Genomic DNA, 25,542 nt, shown 5'->3' with positions numbered 1-25,542 from the left:
CATTACTGCACAACACCAACAGAAAGAACCTAAAACTATAGTTGATATATGAAAATTAAATCTCCTTGCAGAAGCATGACACTTTAATTTGCTTATATAACATTTCTGTCCTTCATTTATTTTGAATGTACAGTAGCAACAGTCTAGGCAGTTGTGTGCTCATTTCTCTAATCATAAGAGATGTCTCCTGTTTTTGAGGTCAGGTGACACACACACACAAAATTTTTGCATGCAATTTGCATTTCATGTTGGACAAATTCTAGATCGCGTGACAGATCTGTCTTATTTGCATGCTGGATGATTAATACTATATCCTGAGACCAGTCAGTGCTTATCACAGTTGTTATATGAGATATAAATTCACATTTAAGAAACATGACAGAAATTGCACATATATACACAGTATATTATATCAATAATTTATATACAAGTAAATAATATCACATCATATAATCTCTATTTCTAATTTATTATATAATCCATATAATTTACATTTTATACAAAGCGATAATTATTTAAAACATTATTCATTCTAATTAATAGTATATAATTATAATTACATTATATACTTAATATTATTTAATTATGATATTATTAAATATAAATTATAATATTGCTATACAACAAAAATACAACATCATATATTATCATTATTAGGCATTCAGATCATAATTTGTATATAATAATTATGTCTTTTACAACAATCTAATTTAATCTCCATTTCCATTTTATAATACTTAATAATGAGATTAAAAATATTAATCATAATATTACTTTATACTATAGAATACATTATTAGGTATTTTTATATATTTTATATAAAAATATATATTTTATATAAATATTTTATTATATATTTTCTATTTTTAGAACATAAATAATATAATATTTCTATTTCCATTTTCAAATATACATTTCTATAATTTGCATTTACAATTAAGCACTTTTACCCAAAGCGATAATTAATGAAAAATGTATATTATATAATTATAATTACATTATATAATTAATATTATAGTATTTAATTATAATATTATTAAATATAAGTGATGATGTTGCTATACAATGTAAAACACACAACCATAAATATTATTATATTAGGCATAATACATTCTAATTATTATAATCTTATTTTATGATATATTATAATTTAGTTATGTTACTGGCTGGAAACCCCTGAGCTCTCAGCAAACAGCGGCTGAAACACTGATGACAAAGAACAAACATCAGCAAACACGCTTCTGATAAATGTTTAACCGGCCACACATGAACATCTGCGCTTCCTCCGCTCACAGACGTCGATGAATAAAGGGTGTGACGTTATAGTCTGTTAAATTTCAGTTAGTCAAATGTGAAACCTGTCGCACCTGTTAACCTCTCACTCATCCTCCTCCTCATCTTCCTCATCAACTGAGACTGAAGGGGGTTCCTGCGGTGACACAATCTCTCATTAATGCACGCATGGAAAGCACCTTCAACGCTTGTTCATTTTTGGAAACCCACTGATATCCAGTTTCTAAAAACAACCCGACTGACTTTCTAAGACTCAAATCTTTCAAAACCTCAAAAACAAAGGAGTTACCTGCTGGGCAAAGGAAGTTGGCAAGTCTGTACAAGTGATATTCCTCAACAGTCCCTCAATAATGTCAATGTCACTTTTATTTTATGTTTTTATTTCACTTTTTTTATTTAACCAGACGATCTCATCGAGACTAAAAACCTCTTTTTCAAGAGAGACTTGGCCAAAATGGCAGGATAATAACAGTTGTAACAGCAGTTACAAACACTAACACACACACACACACACACACAACAACTACAAAAAAAAATGTATATGGCACTATTAAAACAATACGTTGACCAATGTGCTTATAATAGTAATACAATAATACGCCATGGCAATGTAGTCAGCGTCCCCGTGTGCGGCTAAGCTATTCCAAAACTTAAGCTATATATCATTAGCTATAATGTAATGTAATATAAAGGAGTACTTCACCACTGACAAAATGGGCTTTCAATTAAACTTGTACAGTATACTATGGAAGCTTGTTTCCGCCACAGAATGAAAAATAAAAAAGGTAATTGTGACTTTTTCTCTCACAAATCTGACCTTTTTTCTCACAATTGTGAGTTTACATCTCGTAATTCTGACTATATTTCTCAGAATTGTGAGATATAAATTCAGAATTGAGAGATATAAAGTCGCAATTGTGTTATAAAGTCATAATTGCGTGATATAGACACAATTGTGTGATATAAATTCAGAATTGTGTGATAGTCAGAATTTCACGATATAAAGTCAGAATTGAGTGATAAAGTCAGAATTGAGATATAAAGTCAGAATTTCACGATATAAAGTCAGAATTGCGTGATATAAAGTCAGAATTTCACGATGTAAAGTCAGAATTGCGTGATATAAAGTCAGAATTTCACGATATAAAGTCAGAATTGCGTGATATAAAGTCAGAATTTCACAATATAAAGTCAGAATTGCATGATATAAAGTCAGAATTTCACAATATAAAGTCAGAATTGCATGATATAAAGTCAGAATTGAGAGATATAATGTCAGAATTGCGAGATACAAAGTCGCAATTGTGTTATAAAGTCATAATTGCGTGATATAAAGTCATAATTGCGTGATATAGACACAATTGTGTGATATAAATTCAGAATTGTGTGATATAAAGTCAGAATTGCGAGATATAAAGTCAGAATTGAGAGATATAATGTCAGAATTGCGAGATATAAAGTCGCAATTGTGTTATAAAGTCATAATTGCGTGATATAAAGTCATAATTGCGTGATATAGACACAATTGTGTGATATAAAGTCAGAATTGCGAGATATATAGTCAGAATTGCGAGATATAAAGTCGCAATTGTGTTATAAAGTCATAATTGCGTGATAGACAGAATTGCGATATATATAGTCAGAATTGCATGATATAATGTCAGAATTGCGAGATATAAAGTCGCAATTGTGTTATAAAGTCATAATTGCGTGATATAAAGTCATAATTGCGTGATATAAAGTCATAATTGCGTGATATAGACACAATTGTGTGATATAAATTCAGAATTGTGTGATATAAAGTCAGAATTGCGAGATATAAAGTCAGAATTGCGTGATATAAAGTCAGAATTGCGTGATATAGACACAATTGTGTGATATAAATTCAGAATTGTGTGATATAAAGTCAGAATTGCGAGATATAAAGTCAGAATTGTGTGATATAAAGTCAGAATTGTGTGATATAAAGTCAGAATTGCGAGATATATAGTCAGAATTGCGAGATATAAAGTCAGAATTGAGAGATATAATGTCAGAATTGCGAGATATAAAGTCGCAATTGTGTTATAAAGTCATAATTGCGTGATATAAAGTCATAATTGCGTGATATAGACACAATTGTGTGATATAAATTCAGAATTGTGTGATATAAAGTCAGAATTGCGAGATATAAAGTCAGAATTGAGAGATATAATGTCAGAATTGCGAGATATAAAGTCGCAATTGTGTTATAAAGTCATAATTGCGTGATAGACAGAATTGCGAGATATAAAGTCAGAATTGTGTGATATAAAGTCAGAATTGCGAGATATATAGTCAGAATTGCGAGATATAAAGTCGCAATTGTGTTATAAAGTCATAATTGCGTGATAGACAGAATTGCGAGATATAAAGTCAGAATTGTGTGATATAATGTCAGAATTGCGAGATATAAAGTCAGAATTGCGTGATATAAAGTCATAATTGCGTGATATAAAGTCAGAATTGCGTGATATAAAGTCAGAATTGCGTGATATAAAGTCATAATTGCGTGATATAAAGTCAGAATTGCGAGATATAAAGTCAGAATTGCGTGATATAAAGTCATAATTGCGTGATATAGACACAATTGTGTGATATAAATTCAGAATTGTGTGATATAAAGTCAGAATTGCGAGATATAAAGTCAGAATTGCGTGATATAAAGTCAGAATTTCACAATATAAAGTCAGAATTGCATGATATAAAGTCAGAATTTCACAATATAAAGTCAGAATTGCATGATATAAAGTCAGAATTGCGTGATATAAAGTCAGAATTGCATGATATAAAGTCAGAATTGCGTGATATAAAGTCAGAATTTCACAATATAAAGTCAGAATTTCACAATATAAAGTCAGAATTTCACAATATAAAGTCAGAATTGCATGATATAAAGTCAGAATTGAGAGATATAAAGTCGCAATTGTGTTATAAAGTCATAATTGCGTGATATAAAGTCATAATTGCGTGATATAGACACAATTGTGTGATATAAATTCAGAATTGTGTGATATAAAGTCAGAATTGCGAGATATATAGTCAGAATTGCGAGATATAAAGTCGCAATTGTGTTATAAAGTCATAATTGCGTGATATAGACACAATTGCGAGATATAAAGTCAGAATTTCACGATATAAAGTCAGAATTTCACGATATAAAGTCAGAATTGCGTGACAAAGTCAGAATTGAGAGATATAAAATCGCAATTGTGTTATAAAGTAATATTTGCATGATATAGACACAATTGTGTGATATAAAGTCAGAATTTCACGATATAAAGTCAGAAAGAATTGCCTGATGTATAGTCAGAATTGTGTTATAAAGTCAGAATTTTTGATTCTCAAAAACCACTCAGTATGTTATGCTTCATTGCTTTGTATTTCTATCCTTGTGTTCTTGGCGTTTTTTTAGTCCGTTTTTTGTAAAGCACATGGTCAACTGTGGCTGTAGTAAATAGTGCTATATAAATAAAATTGCCATCTTGGATTTCGTCACGCATTGCCTTCTGGGATTAGTTCATATGCCACAACAGATTTGGCCAAAAGACGCCAACTTATAAAAGGCCTCATGTTGCTCCCTACCTTTCGGAAAACAATATGACTGTCTCTCTCTATGCAGCAGCAATGTGTTTTGGAGCAGATCTATAAAGTGTGTGTCTGGTTTTCAGTAAGACGGGCACGCTCTGCCATCGTCCCTTGACCACACACTGATCACATGGCCGTCGCAGCGAGACACATGGACATGCGAATACTCAACGACCTGCAGTGTTACGTGTAGATGTAACCGGTCTACTGTAGGGTGGATGCAGAACATGTGGTTGATGTATAGCAAACCCATTTATCATTCTACATGAGCCTTATTAACGCAACAAAATAAATCAAATAGCAACAGCAACTTATATAGCACAATTAAAACAACACAAGTTGACCGATGTGCTTTACAATGTCACACACAAAAGAAGAGGAATAAAATCATCACTGTGAGGATCATGTGACACCCATGCATATTATACATTAAGCAAAAGGCACAATGTCGTTCAAAGGTCTCTTCTGTTCACCGAGCCTGCACTTATTTGATCATAAATTCTATAAAAATTGTGAAATATTATTACAATTTAAAAGTACTCTTTTCTATTTGAATATATTTTAAGATTTAATTTATTCCTGTGATCAAATCTGAATTTTCAGCATCATTACTCCAGTCTTCAGTGTCACATGATCCTTCAGAAATCACTCTATGATGATATGATGACCAAGAAACATTTCTGATTATTATTAATGTTGAAAACAGCTTCATGTTTTTGTGTAAACTGTGATCATTTTTTTCCAGGGTTTCTTGATGAATAGAAAGTTCAAAAGAACATCATTTATGTTCCCTAACTTTTGTAATATTATAAATGTCTTACGGTTACTTTTGATCAATTTAATGCATTCTTGCTGAATAAAAGTAAAATAAATAATAAATAGTAATAACAGTATAAATAATAGTATAATAATAGTATAAATAGTATAATAATAAAATAAAATAATAAAAGTCTCTCTCTCTCTAAATATGCTGCCGCTTATCCTTAAAGAGACACTGCACCCAAAAATAAAAATTTTGTCATTATTTACTCCCTCGAATTTTCTTTCTTGTGCTTAAATATACTGTGGAAGTCACTGGAGGACTGCAACTGTTTGGTTAGCCACATTCTTTCAAATGAATTTTATTTTCAACAGAAGAAAGACGTTTATTTGGGTTTAAAACAACTTGAGAGAGTAAATAATAATGACAATTACAATTTTCAGGAGAACTAATCCCCTACAAAACACAAAGAGGAAATCACTCACTGCTCTTGACTGAGAAATTGAATAGAAGCTTTAATAAGCTTTATTGCACATAAAATAATAATAATAATACATCGGTATTGGGCCAAATTAGTTATATCGTATATCGGCCAAAATCAAATATTGTGCATCCCTATTATATATATATATATATATATATATATCCCCAAACGTTTGAACGGTAGTGTATCAGAAACAGTCAAGGCTTAACAGTGGCAAACAGAAAACCAAAGATTACGCTAAAAAATAATAATGTAAAAATCCCATATGATTATTCAAAAGCGTTGCTTCAAAAAACTCCAAGCAGAGGCATGTTTAAGAGTGTGCGATCATCTTTGAGAGCACTGAATGATGTTTGAAAAGTAGATCATATGCCAGTGAAACAAAAAGTAGGCGTTAAATAATGAGTCATTCTAGAAGTAAGGAGCTCTAGTTCTGCTAGACTCAAATGACTGTGAAAGGGCACACACACGCCGGGGTTAGTCTCACAAAACAATTCACATGAACAAAATTACCTCTTTACTGCAATTTTCTAACTTACGAAAATAGGAAATGTTTGGGGGAATAGTAGAAAATGTTCTAATATACAAGTTCCTGAAAATAATTGACTTTAAAAACATTGTAAGTCACATCTTAAAGTTAGGATATCCTCCATTGTCTTCAGTTTTCTTCTTAAAAATAAAAAAGATGTACTTATTATGTAAAACTTTAAATATTTGAGAACATCTTTTTCATTTTCATTTTGTGTTATGAGAAGTTGCATCTCAAGGGGCTATCCATCAATAAATTAAATTGAATTGCATTTTCAAGAAGCAGTTCTTCAAAAATGAAAAAGTTGTTCTCAAATATTAACGTTTCACTTACACTTAAAAAAAAAAAAAGAAAAAGGTTCTTTATTAAAAATATTTTTTTTACATCCATGGAATCTTTCCAGTCCACAAAAGGTTCTTTAGGGTGAAAAGGATTCTTAAGATTCTTAAAATGTTCTTTTAAGAACTGCTCACTTCTCCGGGAAACCAAAAATGGTTCTTAAAGGGGTCGATCACCCAAAAATGTCAAAGAGTTTCTTTCTTCTATTATTTTTTTTGTATATCTACTACAAAGATCAATGGGGTCCAACAATTCTTTAGTTCTTGGTTCTTCAAAATATCTTCCTGTGTTCAGCGGAAGGAAGAAACTCATACAGGTTTATGGGAGAGCAAATAATAAGAGAATTACTATCCCTTTAATGAGACTTTCAGATGTCAGAAGAAATAGCATTCAAATGATCGAAATGTTTCCTAACATGCTCAACGACAGCAACTAACCTTTAAGAATGACGGGGTCCTTTCCTTTCCTCCTCAGCGACTCCAAACCATAGATTTTTTTATAGTTCTTTAAATTATAATTCTTTTCCTAAACTTCTTTCTTAAAGGGATAGTTCGCACAAAAATGAGTTTCTTTCTTCTGCTGAACACAAAAGAAGATTTAATATAGAACAGTTAATATAGCCATTGACTTCCATAGTATTTTTATTTCTACCATTAAAGTCAATGGGGTCCAACAACTGTTTGGTTAAAGGAGTAGTTCACTTTTAAAAAAAACTTTTGCTGATAATTTACTCACCCCCATGTCATCCAAGATGTCAATGTCTAAAAGAAATTAAGGTTTTTGATGAAAACATTCCAGGATTTTCTCCATATAATGGACTTCAATGGGGTCCAAACGGTTCAAGGTCCAAATGAGAGTTTCAAAGAGCTTTAAACAACACCAGACGATGAATAAGGGTCTTATCTAATGAAACAAGTGCTCATTTCAAAAATAAATAAAAAGTTTAAGTTTTATAAACACAAGTGTTCGCCTTGCTCTGTTCTGTGATGCGCATTCGTGACTCTCCCGTTCGAACTTGCTCATCAAAATTAATGAATCTTTTTTCGAAGTCATTTGGTTGATTCAACGAACAAAATGCATGAAATGACTCGAAATAAGATTCGTTCATTTTGATGAATGAGTTCGAACAGGAGAGTCACGAACGTAGAGCAAGGCGAGCATTTGAGCTTATAAAACGTTTCGCTCGATAAGACCCTTATTCATCGTCTGGTGTTGTTTAAAGCTGCACTGAAACTCTCTTTTGGCCCTTGAACCGTTTGGACCCCATTGAAGTCCATTATATGGAGAAAATCCTGTAATGTTTTCATCAAAAACCTTAATTACTTTTCGACTGAAAAAGTAAATTTTCAGCAAAAGTTTTTCTAAAAGTGAACTACTCCTTTATATTCTTCAGAATATCTTCTTTTGTGTTCTGCAGAAGGAAGAAACTCATACCGAATGATCATTTTTAGGTGAACTATATTCCTTTAAGAAGATTTTCAGATGTCGTAACTTAGAAATAGCATTCGAATGACGGAAACGTTCATCAGCAACTAACCTTTAAGAACGACGGGGTCCTTCCCTTCCCTCCTCAGCGACTCCAGAACCACATGCAGGGCCTGCGAGGGCGTCAGCCGGCCCGGATCCACCGTGGTCTCATCGTACACCACCAACTCTTTGGAGAAAATCCCTTTGAAGGAGTCCTTGCTGTGCCGGCAGGAGATGAGATCCAACACCGTGATCTTCCCCTGCTGGAGCCGTCGCCGGCTGATCTTATCCGAGCAGTTGATGTGCACGGCGCCTCGGATGTGGCTCTTGTTGAACTCCATGAACGGTCGACAGTCGATGATGACCGGAACCGGGCCGATCGGGTGTCCCAGCGGGCATTGCGTGAGCTTCTTAGCGAGCTCGTTAGGGTGGATGACCCGCATGCCTCCCCTAATCAAGCTTGAGGTGAGACTCGGCGCACTCCCGTGTCCCACCGGCACGTGAACGCCATATCCCACGCCAGAGTTTAAGTTAGGACTGCTGGCGCTGACCCGAACGTCTTTCTCGTAGGTGGTCACGGTGCAACAGCTGGCACTGCTGCATCCACACGTCAGCGAGCGCGTGGAGCCGCTGGACGAGGGCATATACGAAAGCTTGGTGTCCTGGATCTTCACCTCGATGGCTTCTTCCAGGGAGCTGGTGTCCCGGCGCAGTCCGAGGTCCTGAGGGCGTAAAGGCCTTGGCAGCGCCACCACAATCCTGTCGTCTAGAGGAGACGGAGGCATGGAGAGACCACGGAGAACTCAGACGACCAGACGATCTGAGGAACACAACACAGATCAGATTACTTTTTTACTCACAGGCCAATTTGGTTACTACATTTTTAAAGGGATACTCCACTTTTTTTGGAAATACGGCTCATTTTAGATAAGACCCTTATTCATCGTCTGGTGTCGTTTAAAGCTGCACTTGGACCTTGAACCGTTTGGTCCCCATTGAAGTCCATTATATGGAGAAAAATGCTGGAATGTTTTCATCAAAAACCTTATTTTCTTTTCGACTGAAGAAATAAAGACATGGACATCTTGGGATGACATGGGGGTGAGTAAATTATCAGCAAAAGTTTTTTTTAAAAGTGAACTACTCCTTCAACCAAACAGTTGTTGGACCCCATTGACTTCAATGGTAGAAATAAAAATACTATGGAAGTCAATGGCTGTATTAACTGTTCTATATTAAATCTTCTTTTTGTGTTCAGCAGAAGAAAGAAACTCATTGGGACCAGAAACTGTCTGGTTACTGATATTCTTCTAAATATCAGAAAATCGGCTGAATGGATTCGAAAACGGTAAAACCCAACTGTTTAACTCTGGGGGAGTGGTAAAATGAGCCTATTTCCAAAAAAAGTGGAGTATACCTTTAAGTTACCGGAGACTTCAGAACTTCTACTAGCCAAAAAATAAAAAATAAACCAGATTTACTACGTCACAGCTTATATATATATATATATATATATATATATATGGTATATTATTAAGTATATATATAAAGTATATATATGAAGAGTTCAGATGCAAAAGCCTCTAAATGCCATTTGAAATTTTCTTCTTTAATGATGATTTTTATCAAACTTGTATATTTAATTTCAGTAATTTCACTTAAATAACAATTAATAGGTAATTATCATTGCCATTTAAGTGAAATTACTGAACTTAAATATACAAGTTTGATAAAAATGATCATTTTAGAAGAAAATTTCAAATGGCATTTAGAGGCTTTTGCATCTGAACTCTTCATATATATATATATATATATATATATATATATATATATATATAAATACTTTGAAATGGCAACCAAAACCAGAAACCCATCAGAATACTACCATTCGAATGGATCGAGGAACAGCCAAAATGGCAAAGATTCAGCCAATAATCAAAGAAGATCTTTAGCAGTGTTGAGAAAGTTCACTTTCTACATGAACTGGTTCAAAGTTTAGTTCACATATTTTAAAATGAACTAGTTCAGTTCATAGTTCATGATGATAGTCCTCAAGATTTCACGTAGGCTAGTGGAACCGTGAAAAGTTTCTAGGTTGTACACCACACACACGACCAGCGTCGGCCAATAGTGAGCCTGCGTGCGCTGTTACACTACGTGAACTATCTCTAGGCCAAAGGAGAAGGAAATGAAGAGTTGAATAAAGTCGTTATTTTAGTTTTATTAAAGTATTAAAGTATTCTAGTCGCTTGATAAACATAAGTTTGAGCCACTGTCGTCACTCGCACTATTTTAACGATGTCTTTAATAACTTTCTGGGCAGGCAAGTTTCAATTACAATAGAAGCCTATGAAGGAGTGAAACAGCTCTCAGATTTAATCACAAATATCTGAATTTGTGTCCCAAAGATGAAGGAAAGTCTGACGGAGTTGAACAACATGAGGGAGAGTCATTACTGACTGAGTTTACATGTTTGGGTGAACTATCCCTTTAAGTTACCAGTGTGTGTGTGTGTGCGTGTATATATATATATATATATGTGTGTGCACACAGTTATGTTCAAAATAATAGCAGTCCAACATCACTAACCAGATCAATCAATGTTTCGGTAGAAAATATATTTGACTCATACTTTACTAGTCGGTGTAGAAGAGTAAAAGAAAAAAACAACAGACCAACAGTCATGACATGCATTGCTGCTTATTCTGTGTAATTAGATCATTCGCTTTGTTCAAAATAACTTTGTGGACTTCAGTAGTGAGGTTATTCATTCTGAAAAAACTGGTGTCAAACAAGTGGCCCTTATTTAAGGACAAAGGCAGTACTGTACTGTACATTTCTCTCGGAGTAAAATGGGCTGTTCCTGCTCCAGTGTAATGAAGAACAGCGCACTTTGATTAAAAAGTTGATTGGAGAGGGTAAAATATATAAAATGAGCTAAAATGCCCAGCAAGCAATTTTACGTTTACGTTTAAAAGACGTCTAATAGCCGTCCAGACACAGCACAGACGTCTAGGCTAAAACAGTCTTGTGGTGAGTGCCGACATATAGCGCACAGCTTTCCCATTCCCCAAATCTCTACTGTCCTGTTCAATAAAGCTAAAAAATATAAATAAAAAAAATAAATAAAAATTTGAAACCCAATGCACAGGACAATAGAGACAGCAGAATAAAAATATTCATGATTCTGAAGCTGAAAATACAGAATTATTTTTGACGAATATGCTTGCACTCTTTCACTGACTAGATATTTGGCATTATCAGGACCCACAAATATTCCCCCATTACATTATTATATATACTCTATATTGAACATTATATATAGTAGTACTGACACTAAAACTTGATTTTCCCCCTAATTTAATATATATTAAATTAGGGGGAAAATCAAGTTTAGAGTTTTAGTGTCAGTACTATTATATATAATGTTCAATATAGTGTATAATAATATTTATTTTTTATTTATATTTTATATTTATTTAATACAATAAAATATATATTTATAAAATAAAATATAAATTTAATAAAATATAAAATATATATTTTATATATATACATATATATATTGGGTGAACCATCCATGACACATTATTGTCACTTGTTGTGTAGCGATATATCGTCTCTGTACTCATCAGGCCCGATTGAACCTGCACTGAACCTGGCTGTCAAGAGTTTCACACTTAAACGACCTGAAAACACTGGCAGGAGACGTGTAAACTACATATTGCACTGAAATCTACATGTTCTGGATCCTCAAAAGTGCACGAGACTCTCAATGTACAAGACCGAATAGCTGACCCCATTAAATTCAAAAGAGCACACACACACACAGGACAGCCCATTCCCAAACACAGCATGTGGACGTGCTGGGAATAAAATATGAAAAGCTTCTGCATCTATGGCTAGACATCATCATTATTTCATGCGGTGACAATGCATGCAATTTGCAGATCGTTTTCTTTGCACAGCAGAAGCTGTCAAGACACCACAACTACAGCCTCACACTCGACTGATATGATGATAACAGTGAGTAATGCACGGACATTAAGTTTGATTTCAGGGGAAACTGGCACGTCATAAGCATCTATGGTAAATATGACGTTACCAACAGTTAAAAGCACATCATATATATGTGTATTATGGGTGGGACTGTGTGTAGCGACTCAAATCAAACAACTCTTCATAGTTAAATATGAGCATTAGACTTACATTTAGCGCGTTTCTAAGCAATGTCTTGTTTCTTCCGATGTGTTTGGGGAGTTATCGATCAGTCTGAGCCGTTCAGCCGGTCCCGGCGCTAAAGACCCGCAACATTTTCCTCCCGTCCTGCTTTGCTCTCTCCTCACTGATAGCTGGAGTTTGTAGCGGGTCCGCACTAGTATCACTTCAGACTGACACGATCCTGAACCAATGAAGCCTCGCACTGCTGATGGAGAGAAACTCCGGCCCAGAAAGGGGAGGAGCGCGAGCGGCGCGTGCGGAAGCGCAGGGTGATGTCATTGCCAGCCAATCAGGAGACAGTTCGGTGAAGCCGGTTTAAAGAGACGAGACGCGAGTGAGAATGGACTGAAGAATGATTATAAATTAATCAAATAATTATAGCTGTACATTTTATAGGGTTCAACTACATATAAAGGCGAAAATAAAAAAGTCATTAAAACTAAAATACAAAAAGAGGGGAAAATAAAACAAAAATGAATTAGAATAACAATGCTAAAACATATAATGTCCCTAAGGTGTCAACACCTTAGAAGCAAAACTTAAAATAGTCATTAAAAATAAAATACAATCAGAAAGAGAATTCGCTGTATAATTTAGCCAATCTGGCCTTAAAGAGACGGAACTGTAATAAAAACACAGAGCTTGAAAATAAAAATAATAAAAATATCAGTGTAAGGTTCTTCCTTGTGTTAACAATTTAAAGGCAAAAAATAGAAAATAAAAATAAAGAACAACGAGAATTTACTGTATCATTTAGCCAATTAGAAAACAGTTCGGTGAAGCTGGTTTAAAGAGACAAGACACAAGTGTGAATGCACTGAAATAATGATGCTACGTTTAAATGAATACATTAATTAAATTAAATAATTATATAAATGTTGTAGGGTTCTTTCTACGTCGACACCTAAAGGCGAAAATTAAAATAACCTAGTCATTAAACAACAATTTATCCAATCAGAAGACAGTTTGGTCAAACTGTTCTTAAAGAGACAGGACACAAGTTTGAATGCACTGTAATTTAAATATTTAAAACTTAAATGTAAAGATTTATTAGATAGTCATCAGAGTAAACTAATTGTGTGTAAATGTTTGTAACTAGGTGCATTTAAAAAAAAAAAAAATTATTTTTGTAATGAGATTTGTTTATGTCTGTGTGTTTGATGTTAAATGTCCATGTAAACTAAGCTGCTTATCTTGGCCAGGACACTCCCGAAAAAGAGATTTTAATGTCATTGAGTCTTTTTCCAGGTAAAATAAAAGTAAATAACAATAATTTAAAAAAGTAAAAAAAAAAAAAATACAATAAAATATGTAAGTAATGTAAGGTCATTATGTCAACACTTTAAAGGCAAAAATAGTTATTAATAAAATAAAAATACAAAAACATAAATAGGTCAATGACATACTGATTATTTTCATTAATTTTTGCAAGCATCATTAGATTACATTATATAACACTTAGATAATGTTAATGCATCCATTTATTATGAAACTTTGATTTAAAGATTCATTTTCAATAGCAAATAACCTTCAATAACATTAATATAACTTATGAATGAGAGTTATGATGTAGTGTTACAGGTTCTTGTGAGTTGTTTTGTATCTCCAGTGCAGATTAAAACTGATAAGTGGACAGAGTTCGGCTGTGATTCACTCGTGTTGACTACAGTCCCGTTTAAAGCCCATGACTGCTGTTCAGTGTAGTTCATAGCCGTCGTCAGGCCTTGTAGGCGACAGTCGCTTATCTCAGAGTCCCAAATGTTAAAACATGTCTTCATGCCATGGTCAAAATTACTCATCTGTGACTAATGAGATATGATATATTATCTTTATATTAACGAGTGCTTTAAAGGTGCAGTGTCATTTTCACCAAACAGGATTTCTAAATTCTGCACTCATCTATTCTTTGCACTAGAAAAAATAAGACATATATTAAAATGAGTTAGTGTGTCTTAACTTTATAAGCTCACCTCTTAAAAAAGCTGATCTTGTTTTATTGCCCCGGTACAAGCATAAAATTATATTTAGACGTGTGTATGTGAGTATCAGTCAGTGGAAAAACTGACGTCATGCGGTGTGATATTTAGAGCCCTGAAGAAGAGGAAACGAACAACCACTTCCTCTTTTGCAGAGGTGTTTTGCTCAGTCGCGCTTCTCACTCTCGTTAGTGTAATACAGTCGTTTGTGTTTTAAATGCGCATCGTTTAAAGGCAGTGCCACAAATACGGTCATGATGAATTCATTGCAGGAATGCCCCAAAAACTTTACTTATTACTGTAATCAAAAAATCACATTGAAATATGTGGAAAGTGGAAATAATTTAATTTTTTAAACGTTTTTAAAATTAAGGCTGAATCCCAATTCTCTGTCTTACCCCTTCCCCTTAGTTTTGCACGTTCACGTGAGAGGAAGGGCTATCCCAATTCTCATTTTGATCTAGGGGTAGGGGTGAGGTGAAGGGGTATATACCAAGAACCAAGAATTTTCGCGAGCTTACTTGAAACCAAGGGGTAAGAAATGCACAAGTTTTTTTTTTTTTTTGCTTAAATTATTGATAAAAAAATATGACCGAAATACATGAACTGAGGAAAATGACAATAGCTTTTGCTGATTTCATTATACGGTCCTACAATTGTCATAGCTACTATATTGTACAAAAAGTTGATGGAAACACGAACTATTGATACAAAATCAGTAAAAATAAATTGTTAATGTGTTTCTATTTTCAGATTAGGTTGTTTTTATTTTGTCTCATCGATTCAAACACAATTTGCGAAGATGGGACAGTGCTTAAAGGCTTTCCTAATTAAGAAAATGATTAACCTTGCAATAGAGAACCATTGTTTATGCCCTAAATCAGTCATTCCCAACCTCTTTATTTGTGTAAGCCCCAAAATATTCATGAACTAGCTAGATTTTGTTCAAATAAAACGACCAAATTCTGAAAATAGAAAGATTATTAATTTTTTTTTTTTTACTAATTGTGTTGTAGTAATAAACCACAAGCATGTTTCCATTAAAGGTTTGTGCAGGTTAAATGTGTTTGTCTATTATTTTAATCTATTAAAATCTATTATTTTCCCTGTTCAAATGGATATGATACACTTCAAGATGTTACCTGTGTTGGGCTGATGTTTTTAATGGCAATAAACTGCATGCATGTGCACGATAGACAGCACATTAATATAGAGCGGTAATTAACCCTTGTGCATCAATTAAAAAAAGTTACACATAGGTAAAAAGAGGACAAAAATGTCCATGTCAAAAAACTGTCATAAAAATGTGATGCTTTGGAGCACAGACTTAAGTTTGGTATCATTTTAAAGAAGACCCTTTGCAGATTATTGCTGAAGTAAAAAAATAATAATAAGGAAATCCAAAAAAAAGTTATATAGGTATAAGTTTATGAAAATTATTTATAAAATAATATTTTATATAAAATATATATTTTTGAAATCAGGTTGAACTCAAAACTACAATAAAATCAAAGCCATAAATCTAAATAGGTTGTGTTCCAAATTTGAGGATGATATCTCAAAAAAATGAGCTTTCAGTAACAGTTTGTTTGGGCGTAGTAACATATTTTCCCCATTGGGTGCCAGCAAAACCCCACTGGAGCTCACAGTGATTGGATTTGAATTTGCAGTTTTTCTCTCTCAGTCTGACAAACACACACATATTTTTTTATAACACACATACTAACCACACTCTGACATCCATACCAACACACCCACACAAATATTGTTGCATAATTTATCCAGTTGGCTCTATAGTATGCCGAACCAGAAAACAGGAATAAAGCGACATTTGTTTTATAGGCCAAACTTAAAAAAAAATGACACCATCTAATAAAAAAATAGTAAAAAATAAAATTTTGAAGCCTTGCCATCAGAATGAAAGCCTCTTAACAAAGATTGCATAATTTTATAGTTAACTGAACCGGGGATTAAAAATGGCAGTTTTAATGGGTTTTAATGGGGACATTTTTGTCCAAAAGGGGCTGAGAGGGAGTATTTTTTGTACCTAAAGCAAAAAATATTTTTTTAAGAAAATGACGGTGAAATAGTAAAATTCCAATAAAAATACACACCTGTGCCACGTTTTTTGCAGTTAGCTTTAACACAGGCAAAGTGATAAAAAATTGCACACCTTCCAGCCAATCAGAATCGAGTATTCAGACAGACCATGGTATATATATCTATCCATCTAAGAATTTTGTGGGACAAAATATGACCTGGATTCACTGCTGAAATCCAAATTATGCAAAATGCTCCTGATGGGCCTGCAAGAATGACTTACAATTCTGACTGAAAAGTTTCTACATTGAAAAACAACAGGAATGAGACATGAATCCAGGATTTCAGCATCCTTCACTTGCATGACTCAGTTCTGTGAGCTTTAACATCTTGCTCAGCATAAGTGTTCAGATGGTCACGATGAGCAACGCACGAAACCTGCTGCACATGACGAGATGCTCATCGTTTCAAACACAAACCATGGGATTATTACATCCATCTGTCTGAGTCTGAGCTCGAAATCTATTTTTACACAACAAGCCGAACAACTTCAGATCATCCAGACAAAAAGTGCTGTTTCTTGCCTTTCATCTGTGGTTGAGTGATTTAAGAGACAGTTACTCTGAATATTAGATCTCTTTTGAAGATCATACAAGGAATAAAAGATCAAAGATGAAGAATAATTAAAATTACACAGTAAAAATGTTACGCAAGCATCTTTTTTTTTTTTTACTGAGATGTCATTTAGGTGACTGCAACCGTATATAAACGGTTGAAATATCACTAGTTGGATTATTTTTGATTCAAAAAAAAAAAAATCTTAAACCAAAAATTACTTAGGTTAACTTAATTTAGTTTTTGATACCATTAAAACCAAGTTACTCATGTTTACATCCTAATATATACATACACATTTTTTTGCCACAATTAGCACCATATATATATATATATAAAATTTATAAATATTTATATTTATTGTTTTTATTTTCAATTAATTAAATTGTGTGTGATATATACACACGCACACCCAGGCTTCAAAAACGCAGCATTTGCGCTCCCTGCTGGTGACAATCAAGACTGACATCAAGTTCACTCTATTCCATTATTTTAATAGAAAGTGAAGCTCAACATGAGCAGATACACCGTATATAAAGAGAGTCTTGTGTCATACATGGACAACTAGAACGTTGTCTTGTATAAATCTAGAAAACATCAAAATTTTACATTTGGTCTTCATCTTTTCTTTTTTTCTTTACCTTCCTTTTCTTGCTCTTCCTCAATGCACATTCCTTTCTTTTACTTTCAGATTTCCTCTTTAAGTTTTGAGCATATCTTCTGTATTCCAAAACTGTGAACAGAAAACAAAATGTTCAGGAACTTTTTAAATATGTAAGGAATGGTCTGAACACACACACACACAGACTTCACACACATAAACTGAGACCCAAAGGTTTCTGTTCTGGTTCTACTGAGGACACTAAATGGAAACTTGATCATTTCATCTGGAAAAAGACAATCATGTACTTACAGCGTTCACCTAGAGCCTTTAAAACATCACTCTTGATCTGCAGAAGACTGGCGTTCTCCTCTAGGTCTACCCTGGCGTAATGGATTCTGAAGTGAAAGGAGAACCACAGCGGTCGCCTGGCGTCCCATTCCTTCAATACAAAGTCCTTGCGCTTTCTAAATGAGAACAAATCAACATCAGAAGAAACATTAGAGAGGATGATGCTTTTTTTAGTGCGTTTAATGTTGCTGTAATGTTACAAAGTCCTTCTCTACGTATTTTCATGTTATCACTGTGAAGCTGCTTTGATAAAATCTGTATTGTAAAAAGCACTATATAATAAATGTGACTTGACTGGTGTCTCTGGCTGGGGAGCTAACCAATGCACACCTTGATCCAAACCATGGAGGAAGACAAAAAAAAAAAAAGGCCAACCACCCATAACAGGTCACAAACTGGGGGAGCTTGGTTTGGGGGTGCCTTTTGTGGTGACCCGGTTATTGAATCGAGGGGAGATGTCTGCGTCTGGGGGTCTGTTGGTTGTACTCATTGGCAGTTTTGGGTCGGCCCCATGAACTAGTTTAGAGCAAATGTACAGTGAACTGAGCTAAATGTATAGTTATTGTCACCATTGTTGAGAACAATAGTTGTAAATTGCTAGAGCCAGTGTTACTATTGTCATGAATATTATCATTGTGAATACTATCATAGATACTACCACCACTAATACTAATATTAATATATTATTGTTGTGATTGTTAAAGTGAATATTAGCTTCACTAGAACTATACTGATACTACCGAATTCCCCCTATCCGTCACAAAAAGGATCTTGTGTGCCTACATACACCACTTTCGATGACTATGTTGGCCTCTTTTGTATTTTTTTCCCCTCGCCTGTATTGTAGATGCGTCACTGATTACTTACCTTGTATGTATTACTGTTTTGTTCATTTGCAATAAAAAAAAGAAGTCCAGGGCCACTTTTTGGTCCCAGTCCGCCCCTGGCCACACATCTATGGGCCATTTGGTTCACACCAAGACAGATAGAGTTGATTACATCTGAGAAATAGTAACATTGTTAATGCATCTGACTAAAGTTAACTGAAAATACACAAGTCTTTCATTTGCAAATATTAAAGATGACTCGAGAAATGTGCCAAAGTGAATGAGAAAAACTGTAATTGAAAGTGAAGCTCAACATGAGCAGATACACAGCGTTTTAAGGAAGAGTCTTGCATCATACTTGGACAACTGAAACGTTGTCTGGTACAAATCTAGAAAAATCTCAAATTTACATGATTTTTATACAGTGCATTTAGACTTCTTGGCCTTCTTTTTCTTCTTTTTTTCTCCATCTTTCTCTTCCGTCTCCAACTTTTCCTTCATCTTCTTTTTTTTCTTCTCTATCTTCCTTTTCTTCTTCATCTTTTTCTTCTCCAACCTTTTCATCTCCTCCTCCATATTTTTCTTCTCCATCATTTCCTGTTCCAACCTTTTCATCTCTTTCTTCTCCTCTTCCTTAATCTTTTTCTTCTCCAACTCCTCCCTCCTTTTCCTCAACTTCCTGAATGGACATGTGTCCATTTTACTTTCACATATTCTCGATACGTTTTGAACGTATCTTCTGTATTCAAAAACTGTGAAAAGAAAACAAAATGTTCAGGAACTTATTAAATATGTCACAGTCAAAAGACAAAACAGGTTTTAATTCATGTAAGGAATGGTCTGAACACACACAAAGGTTTCTGTTCTGGTTCGACTGATGACACTAAATAGAAACTTGATCATTTCATCTGGAAAAAGACAATCATGTACTTACAGTGTTGACCTAAAACCTTTAAAGTTTCACTCTTGATCAGCAGAAGACTGGCGTTCTCCATTATGTCTACCCTGGCGTAATGGATTCTGAAGTGAAAGGAGAACCACAGCGGTCGCCTGACTTTCCATTCCTTCAATACAAAGTCCTTGCGCTTTCTAAATGAGAAAAAATCAACATTAGAGAGGATGATGCTTTTTCACATGTTTTTTAGTGAGTTTAGTGTTGGTGTTTGAGCACAAAGTCCTCCAGCGGGAGTTCTCCTCTATATCAGTGTCACTGTTTCTGAACTCCTGAAACGCCTCCATTGTAGTCTGGAGTCACAACACATCAAAATATTCCTTTATTTAAATAATTAAAATGCAGAAAAAAGGGGCAGGGCCTGGTTGAGATGGTTAGAGTTATGTTACAGCAAAATATGAGTTACTTTTTCAAATAAGTAACACAAGTTACTTTTGCACATTTATAGATTGACAGCTTTCCGGTCCTCATGTTGAGAAATTCAGTAAGTGCAGAGGAGTTGTGTGTAAACATGATGGTTGTTGTAGTTCTAGACTAAATGCGAGTGTGCATTTACTCATCTCACTTGCACTTGGCAATTCTACTTATTTTTTTAGAAGTACATTAACAGAAACTCACTTCCGTTTGAGTAACTTTATAATGTTCAGAAGACACGACCAAGCCTTTACGTCACTTTTCCAACTAGAAAACTCCAGAAGGTCCATTGAAACGCTGAGAGCTTCTTCTAGATCGCTCATGAGGCCTGGAAAAAAAAGAAGAAGCAAAAACTGATTTAAATCAAAGTGGTCTGCTTTATAGTATGGCAAGCCGTTTTAGCTTTTATTCATATCCAGGATATGAATTCTTGATATCAACAATTACATTCTTGATATCAACAATTTAATTGCTGATATCTGTTATTGTATTTTCACTAGTGAAATTTCACCATAGGCTGCCATTCAAAATGAATTGTTGATATCAAGAATTGATTTTTTTACTAGTAGAAATATAATTTGATATTAATAATTACATGGTTACTAGCAAAAATGTGAATTCTTGATATCTGAAAATGTATTTCTGATATCAATATTATTTCAGATATCTAACATGGCTTTCTTACTAGTAACAATCACATTCATGATTTTAAAATATAATATTAAAATTGTCACTAGTAAAAATAGATATTAAAATTGTCACTAGTAAAAAGTGAATTATTGATATCAAAAATGAACATTGTTACTAGTAGCAATTCAATTGTGGATATCGAGAATAGACATTTCAACTAGTAACAATTTAATTCTTGATATCAAAATTAAGGTTTTTACTAGTAATAATTGTATTTCTGATATGTGAAATAGAATTTCAACTAGTAAGAAATCAATTCTTGATATCAACAATTGGTTTTGAATGGCAGCCTATGGTGACATTTCACTAGTGAAAATTAAATTGTTGATATCAAAGAATGGAATTGTTGATATCAAGAATTCATAACCTGGAAATGAATAAAAGCTAAAACGGCTTGCCATACTATACAGTTCAGTTACTGGTGGGTGATGAATCTAACAAATAAACCCAACAGACTTACAGAGGAGGATGATCCTTATAACCACACAGCAACAAGCTAAAAGTAAACACCAATCAGAAATGTCTAGTTTTCATACGTACTGGTGCTCAGCAGGAGAGAGCAGAGATCCAGCATCAGTTCATGACTCGGGACTACAGTGCGCAGAATCTGAGCAACAGAAACCAGAATAAATCAATCATTTTAATCAGAAACTTTACGTACATTCTGATTGGATGAACCATTTCATACCCTTAATGAACCGATGAGGCTGTCATCTGGGGCATTGTGTCTCTTGAGGAACTGGTACAGGTACACATGAGCATTGGGATTGGTTGGGAAATCCTTGTTGTAAGCGTAATTCTCCAGAATCTGCAGAGCGCCGTCCTCATCGTTGTAAAACTCCAGCATCTGCAGCGGATGACACATATAGACAGCATTAGACTTGTGCTTTTAATTCTAAATCTTCTAAATAATATAATATCTGTGTGCAACCAATAGACTGAAATGTAAGCCGTTAAGCAGTCTCATTTGTTCATGTAATTTAATTTAAAATATGACTAAGTTTGTTTTGCACAAAAAATGCATAATTTGACCTCTTATTTTTATGATGTATTTTGACCTTTTTTGGAGCTTGTTTGATTGTACAAAGCTGTGTTTCACAGAGTTTTAAGTTTGATTAAAAGACGACAGAATTGTCATTTGTGTCTAAACAAACCCTTTAAATAAAGAAAATCGTCAAATTGCACGAGGTAAGATCGTGTCTCACATTAACGTAACCCAACACAAAAGGGTCCCAGATTCCAGGCTGACTGATGATGTCCTTCAGGGTCACAGAAGCATGTCTGAAGTAGCTGTGCATCTCATTGTTACGGCTCGCCTCATCTGATAGCAGAAACATAGACAAGAATGCATTAAACTGGTGGACAGTGAAGATATTTGTTGTAATGCTGTTCTTTTGAACTTTGTATTTATCAAAAAGTCCTGAAAAATAAAAAGGTTTCCACAAAAAAAAAAATGAGGCCGCACAACCATTTTAAACAATAATAATAATAATCAGAAACGTTTCTTGAGCGGCAAATCAGCATAAATAAATTTCATTTCGCTCATTTCAGATTCAATTTGTGATACTAACATCGAAGTTCTTTTGGATTATTTGCCTTGGGATAAAAGTTGTATGAAATACCTTTACAGCAATACAATGTTAACGGACATCCAGATCGAACTTCCCGACCAAAAAATGCTGTGGGCAGGGTTCAGGCTGGCTTCCAGGCTACTATATATCGCTTTGAAGCCGCAAATATCATAACTGTTATTTAAAGGGCCTACTGTAGTTGACTGATTTGAGCAAAAGTCGTTTGACCATTGAGTGTGAGCCGTACACAAGTGCAGCGTTTGATTGAGCCGAGCGCATTTGTATAGAGTGGAAAATTGAGTGCCTCCATTTGAGTCTTGAGTCTTTCCGGGATCAAACACATGACAATAATTCCTCATTTAAATAATTAATAGCCAGAATAAAGGGGCGGGGCCTGGTTGAGTTAGTTAGTAGTGTGCTGAAATTGGTGGTTATGGTAAGGGGCAGGACATTTCCCAAATGCACTCAAAGTGCTCGACCAATCACAACACACCGATCCAGCCAACCAATCAGAGCACAGTGTGCTTTTCAGAAGGAGGAGCTTCATAGAGATAGGAAATAAAAAGAGCGTTACTGACGGACTGGGAAGAGAGGAGCCGCAACAATGGAGATTAATGTGTCTTTTGAACATTCAAGCATGAAAACTTGTTCTACTAGAGAACAAAACCAATCAAGACTTCGGAAACCCCCCCCCCCCCGGCATATTAGGGTGCTTTAAAAAAAATAAATAAAAATAAAGTAATTTGTCAGAGAGAGAACACTGTGTTCCATCGTTTACTATAGATGTTAGGAAGACCCATTTTTTTATTAAAATATCAGTTGTCATATCCTACCAGTTCCAGCTGTAAAAGACTTCTTCCACCAGATCAAGTAATCCAGGAAACCACTGTATGCATGGATGAGTTTTTCGGCGTCACCCTGAGCAATCGAGAAGTTTCCATATCTCCAGCTCTCTCCGGACAGCTGCCGCTTGGCTTCTTCCATCTGCCCATTTAGTAGGAGATGAAAGCAATGCTCCAAACAGATCTACAACATTCACATCACATACTGATTAAAATGCATGCCTTGAATACAGTGTCAATGGTTTGGGCTTCTTAATGCAATGCATACCTTGGAGAAGTTTTTGACTCCATTGTTTTTCAACTGTTCATTTACAGCGTTGAAATCTTCAGCGGTGGCGTTAGGGAGATGACGCAGAATTTCTGTGCCTATTCTCCATGTGATCTGATGGACAGAATTATGAATTCAGCAGAGAAACACATCATCCATACAGTAGCAAACACACACACAAGACAGTAGTAAACACACAATAGGAGGATCCAGCATGAAAATACAAACAAATAAACAAGTCAGGCTGAAGATGATTTCATGGTTTTATGATAAGAAAAATGCATGGCCTGGACAAAGCTTAGTAATAATACTTACAAAACAATGTTAATCCTCCTTATACAGTGTATTTAACTAGTATTGAACAAAACCAGGTGACTTTGCAAGCACATATACGGTGTCATTCCATGTTAAATCAACTTTGCTTGCTCAAATTTCAACTTTTTAAATATTTTATTTTAAATTTAAATATTTTTTTTATCTACTTTATAAATATTTTTTTCTGAAGAAAAACATAAATAGTTAATATACATTAATGAAATTTAATGTTTTGGGTTTTTTCACTTAGTAATTCACTATTTTGTACAGAGGGTCAAAATGACAAATTTCACAAGACATTCGGAGCCAAACTGCCTTCATGGCAGCATCATTACTTATTTATTCACAGAGATTGGTAAGTCTATTTAAATCCATTTACTTTTACAATATTTGTTGCATTATAAGACAACAGTGATTTAATGAATTTATATGAAATTTATTTTTTATGAAAAATAATGAATTATATCTGTTTGTTGAGCAACTTTAAGTGACATGCCATGGATGCAATGAACAGTGCAACAATACAGATAACCATTTAAAAACTCTCTTAGCACTCTAAGCTGCTTATAAATCGACTTGGCCAAATTTAAAGGGCTGTTGTACCTCAGAAGCCGTTGGATGCAATTTAATGCTATTCCTGGCCTCCAGTGCCTGAATGTAAGAGTTGTAATAAACCGCAGCCTCCTGCCAGTTATGAAGCAGCATCGCATCTCTGAGCCGCTTCAGACACTTTCTGTTCGACTTGATGAAGAAGATCTCTGTGGGAACTCCTAAACATAAAACAAAACAAAAGTAGTATTGATTTGACTTTGTGTTTGAATAAATATGTTTGCATCTTTTCTGTTTAATAGTGTCTTGTACACCCTGTTAGCATGTTAGTTATTACAAGATATATGGAGCAACAATGCACATGGTATAATTACTCTTTCAGCAAAGCTCTCCTTTCTTTTCTATGTTGACTTACTGTTGACTATTTGTTGGTCTCAGCAAACACCCTAGACTTGCTATATAAACTATGGCACGAGCACAATAAAGCTGACTTTGAGTGAACTGCACTTCTGTGTTTGTGTCATTCTCGGTCCACTGATCTGGTGTTGCACTCTGCTCAGCAGTGATCATTGACTTCGTTTTGATATCCAACTTTATCTAACACTTTACAACATAAACAACAAGTTCACATATGATATCATAGTAAACTCACCTTTGTCATCCGTCCACAATTCATGGTTAACGGGCGATTTAAACAGTTCTCGCTTTGTCAATTCATCCTGTGGAAAATCATTAGCCTCTAAATCATCCATGGATCACTTTCCTCTTGAGACTGTTATGAAGAGTGTGAATGAAATACACCTTGCACGTGGGACGTGTGAACAAAACAATT

The 25,542-nt window shown here is 34.4% G+C and overlaps 2 protein-coding genes across 7 annotated transcripts in view; both read right to left on the bottom strand.

The window, feature by feature from the left end:
- The window catches only part of dusp10 (dual specificity phosphatase 10), a 24,377-nt gene extending 6,314 nt beyond the window's left edge, over positions 1–18,063 (bottom strand). For 3 of the 4 annotated variants that reach the window (XR_005625390.2, XR_005625392.2, XM_039690256.2), the window contains exons 1-2: positions 12,688–12,904; positions 8,549–9,298 (exon numbers count right to left, since the gene is read on the bottom strand). Coding sequence is in view for 1 of the 4 variants with exons in the window: in XM_039690256.2 (XP_039546190.1) it covers positions 8,549–9,263 (715 nt within the window). In the remaining 3 variants the exon portion in view is untranslated. Of the gene's footprint in view, positions 1–8,548; positions 9,299–12,687; positions 12,905–17,971 lie in introns of those variants that run through there. The other variant, XR_016146103.1, reaches the window with a different exon arrangement.
- On the bottom strand, positions 17,804–25,542 carry LOC120492116 (TATA box-binding protein-associated factor RNA polymerase I subunit A). 3 transcript variants are annotated; one of them, XR_016146102.1, is made up of 12 exons: positions 25,363–25,542; positions 24,765–24,931; positions 23,847–23,960; positions 23,570–23,762; positions 22,371–22,486; positions 21,854–22,012; positions 21,706–21,772; positions 20,680–20,803; positions 20,044–20,198; positions 19,520–19,861; positions 19,150–19,283; positions 18,260–18,398 (listed from the first exon to the last, which is right to left on the bottom strand). XR_016146102.1 is itself a non-coding variant. In XM_089118938.1 (10 exons), exons 1-10 carry the CDS (start codon positions 25,460–25,462, stop codon positions 17,936–17,938), a joined length of 1,323 nt encoding a protein of 440 aa, XP_088975064.1. In that variant the 5' UTR covers positions 25,463–25,542; the 3' UTR covers positions 17,804–17,935. The 3 variants fall into 3 exon arrangements, 2 of the variants coding, with proteins under 2 accessions (XP_088975064.1, XP_039546187.2); XM_089118938.1 differs by lacking the exons at positions 19,150–19,283; positions 19,520–19,861; positions 20,044–20,198 and adding an exon at positions 17,804–18,063 and having other exon boundaries at positions 18,244–18,398; XM_039690253.2 differs by lacking the exons at positions 18,260–18,398; positions 19,150–19,283 and having other exon boundaries at positions 19,382–19,861.

Source organism: Pimephales promelas, chromosome 13 (assembly GCF_988280905.1).
Source record: "Pimephales promelas chromosome 13, fPimPro1.hap1.1, whole genome shotgun sequence".
NCBI lineage: Eukaryota > Metazoa > Chordata > Actinopteri > Cypriniformes > Leuciscidae > Pimephales > Pimephales promelas.
Note: the sequence above shows the minus strand (reverse complement) of the source record. Positions and strands in the feature narration are given on the sequence as shown.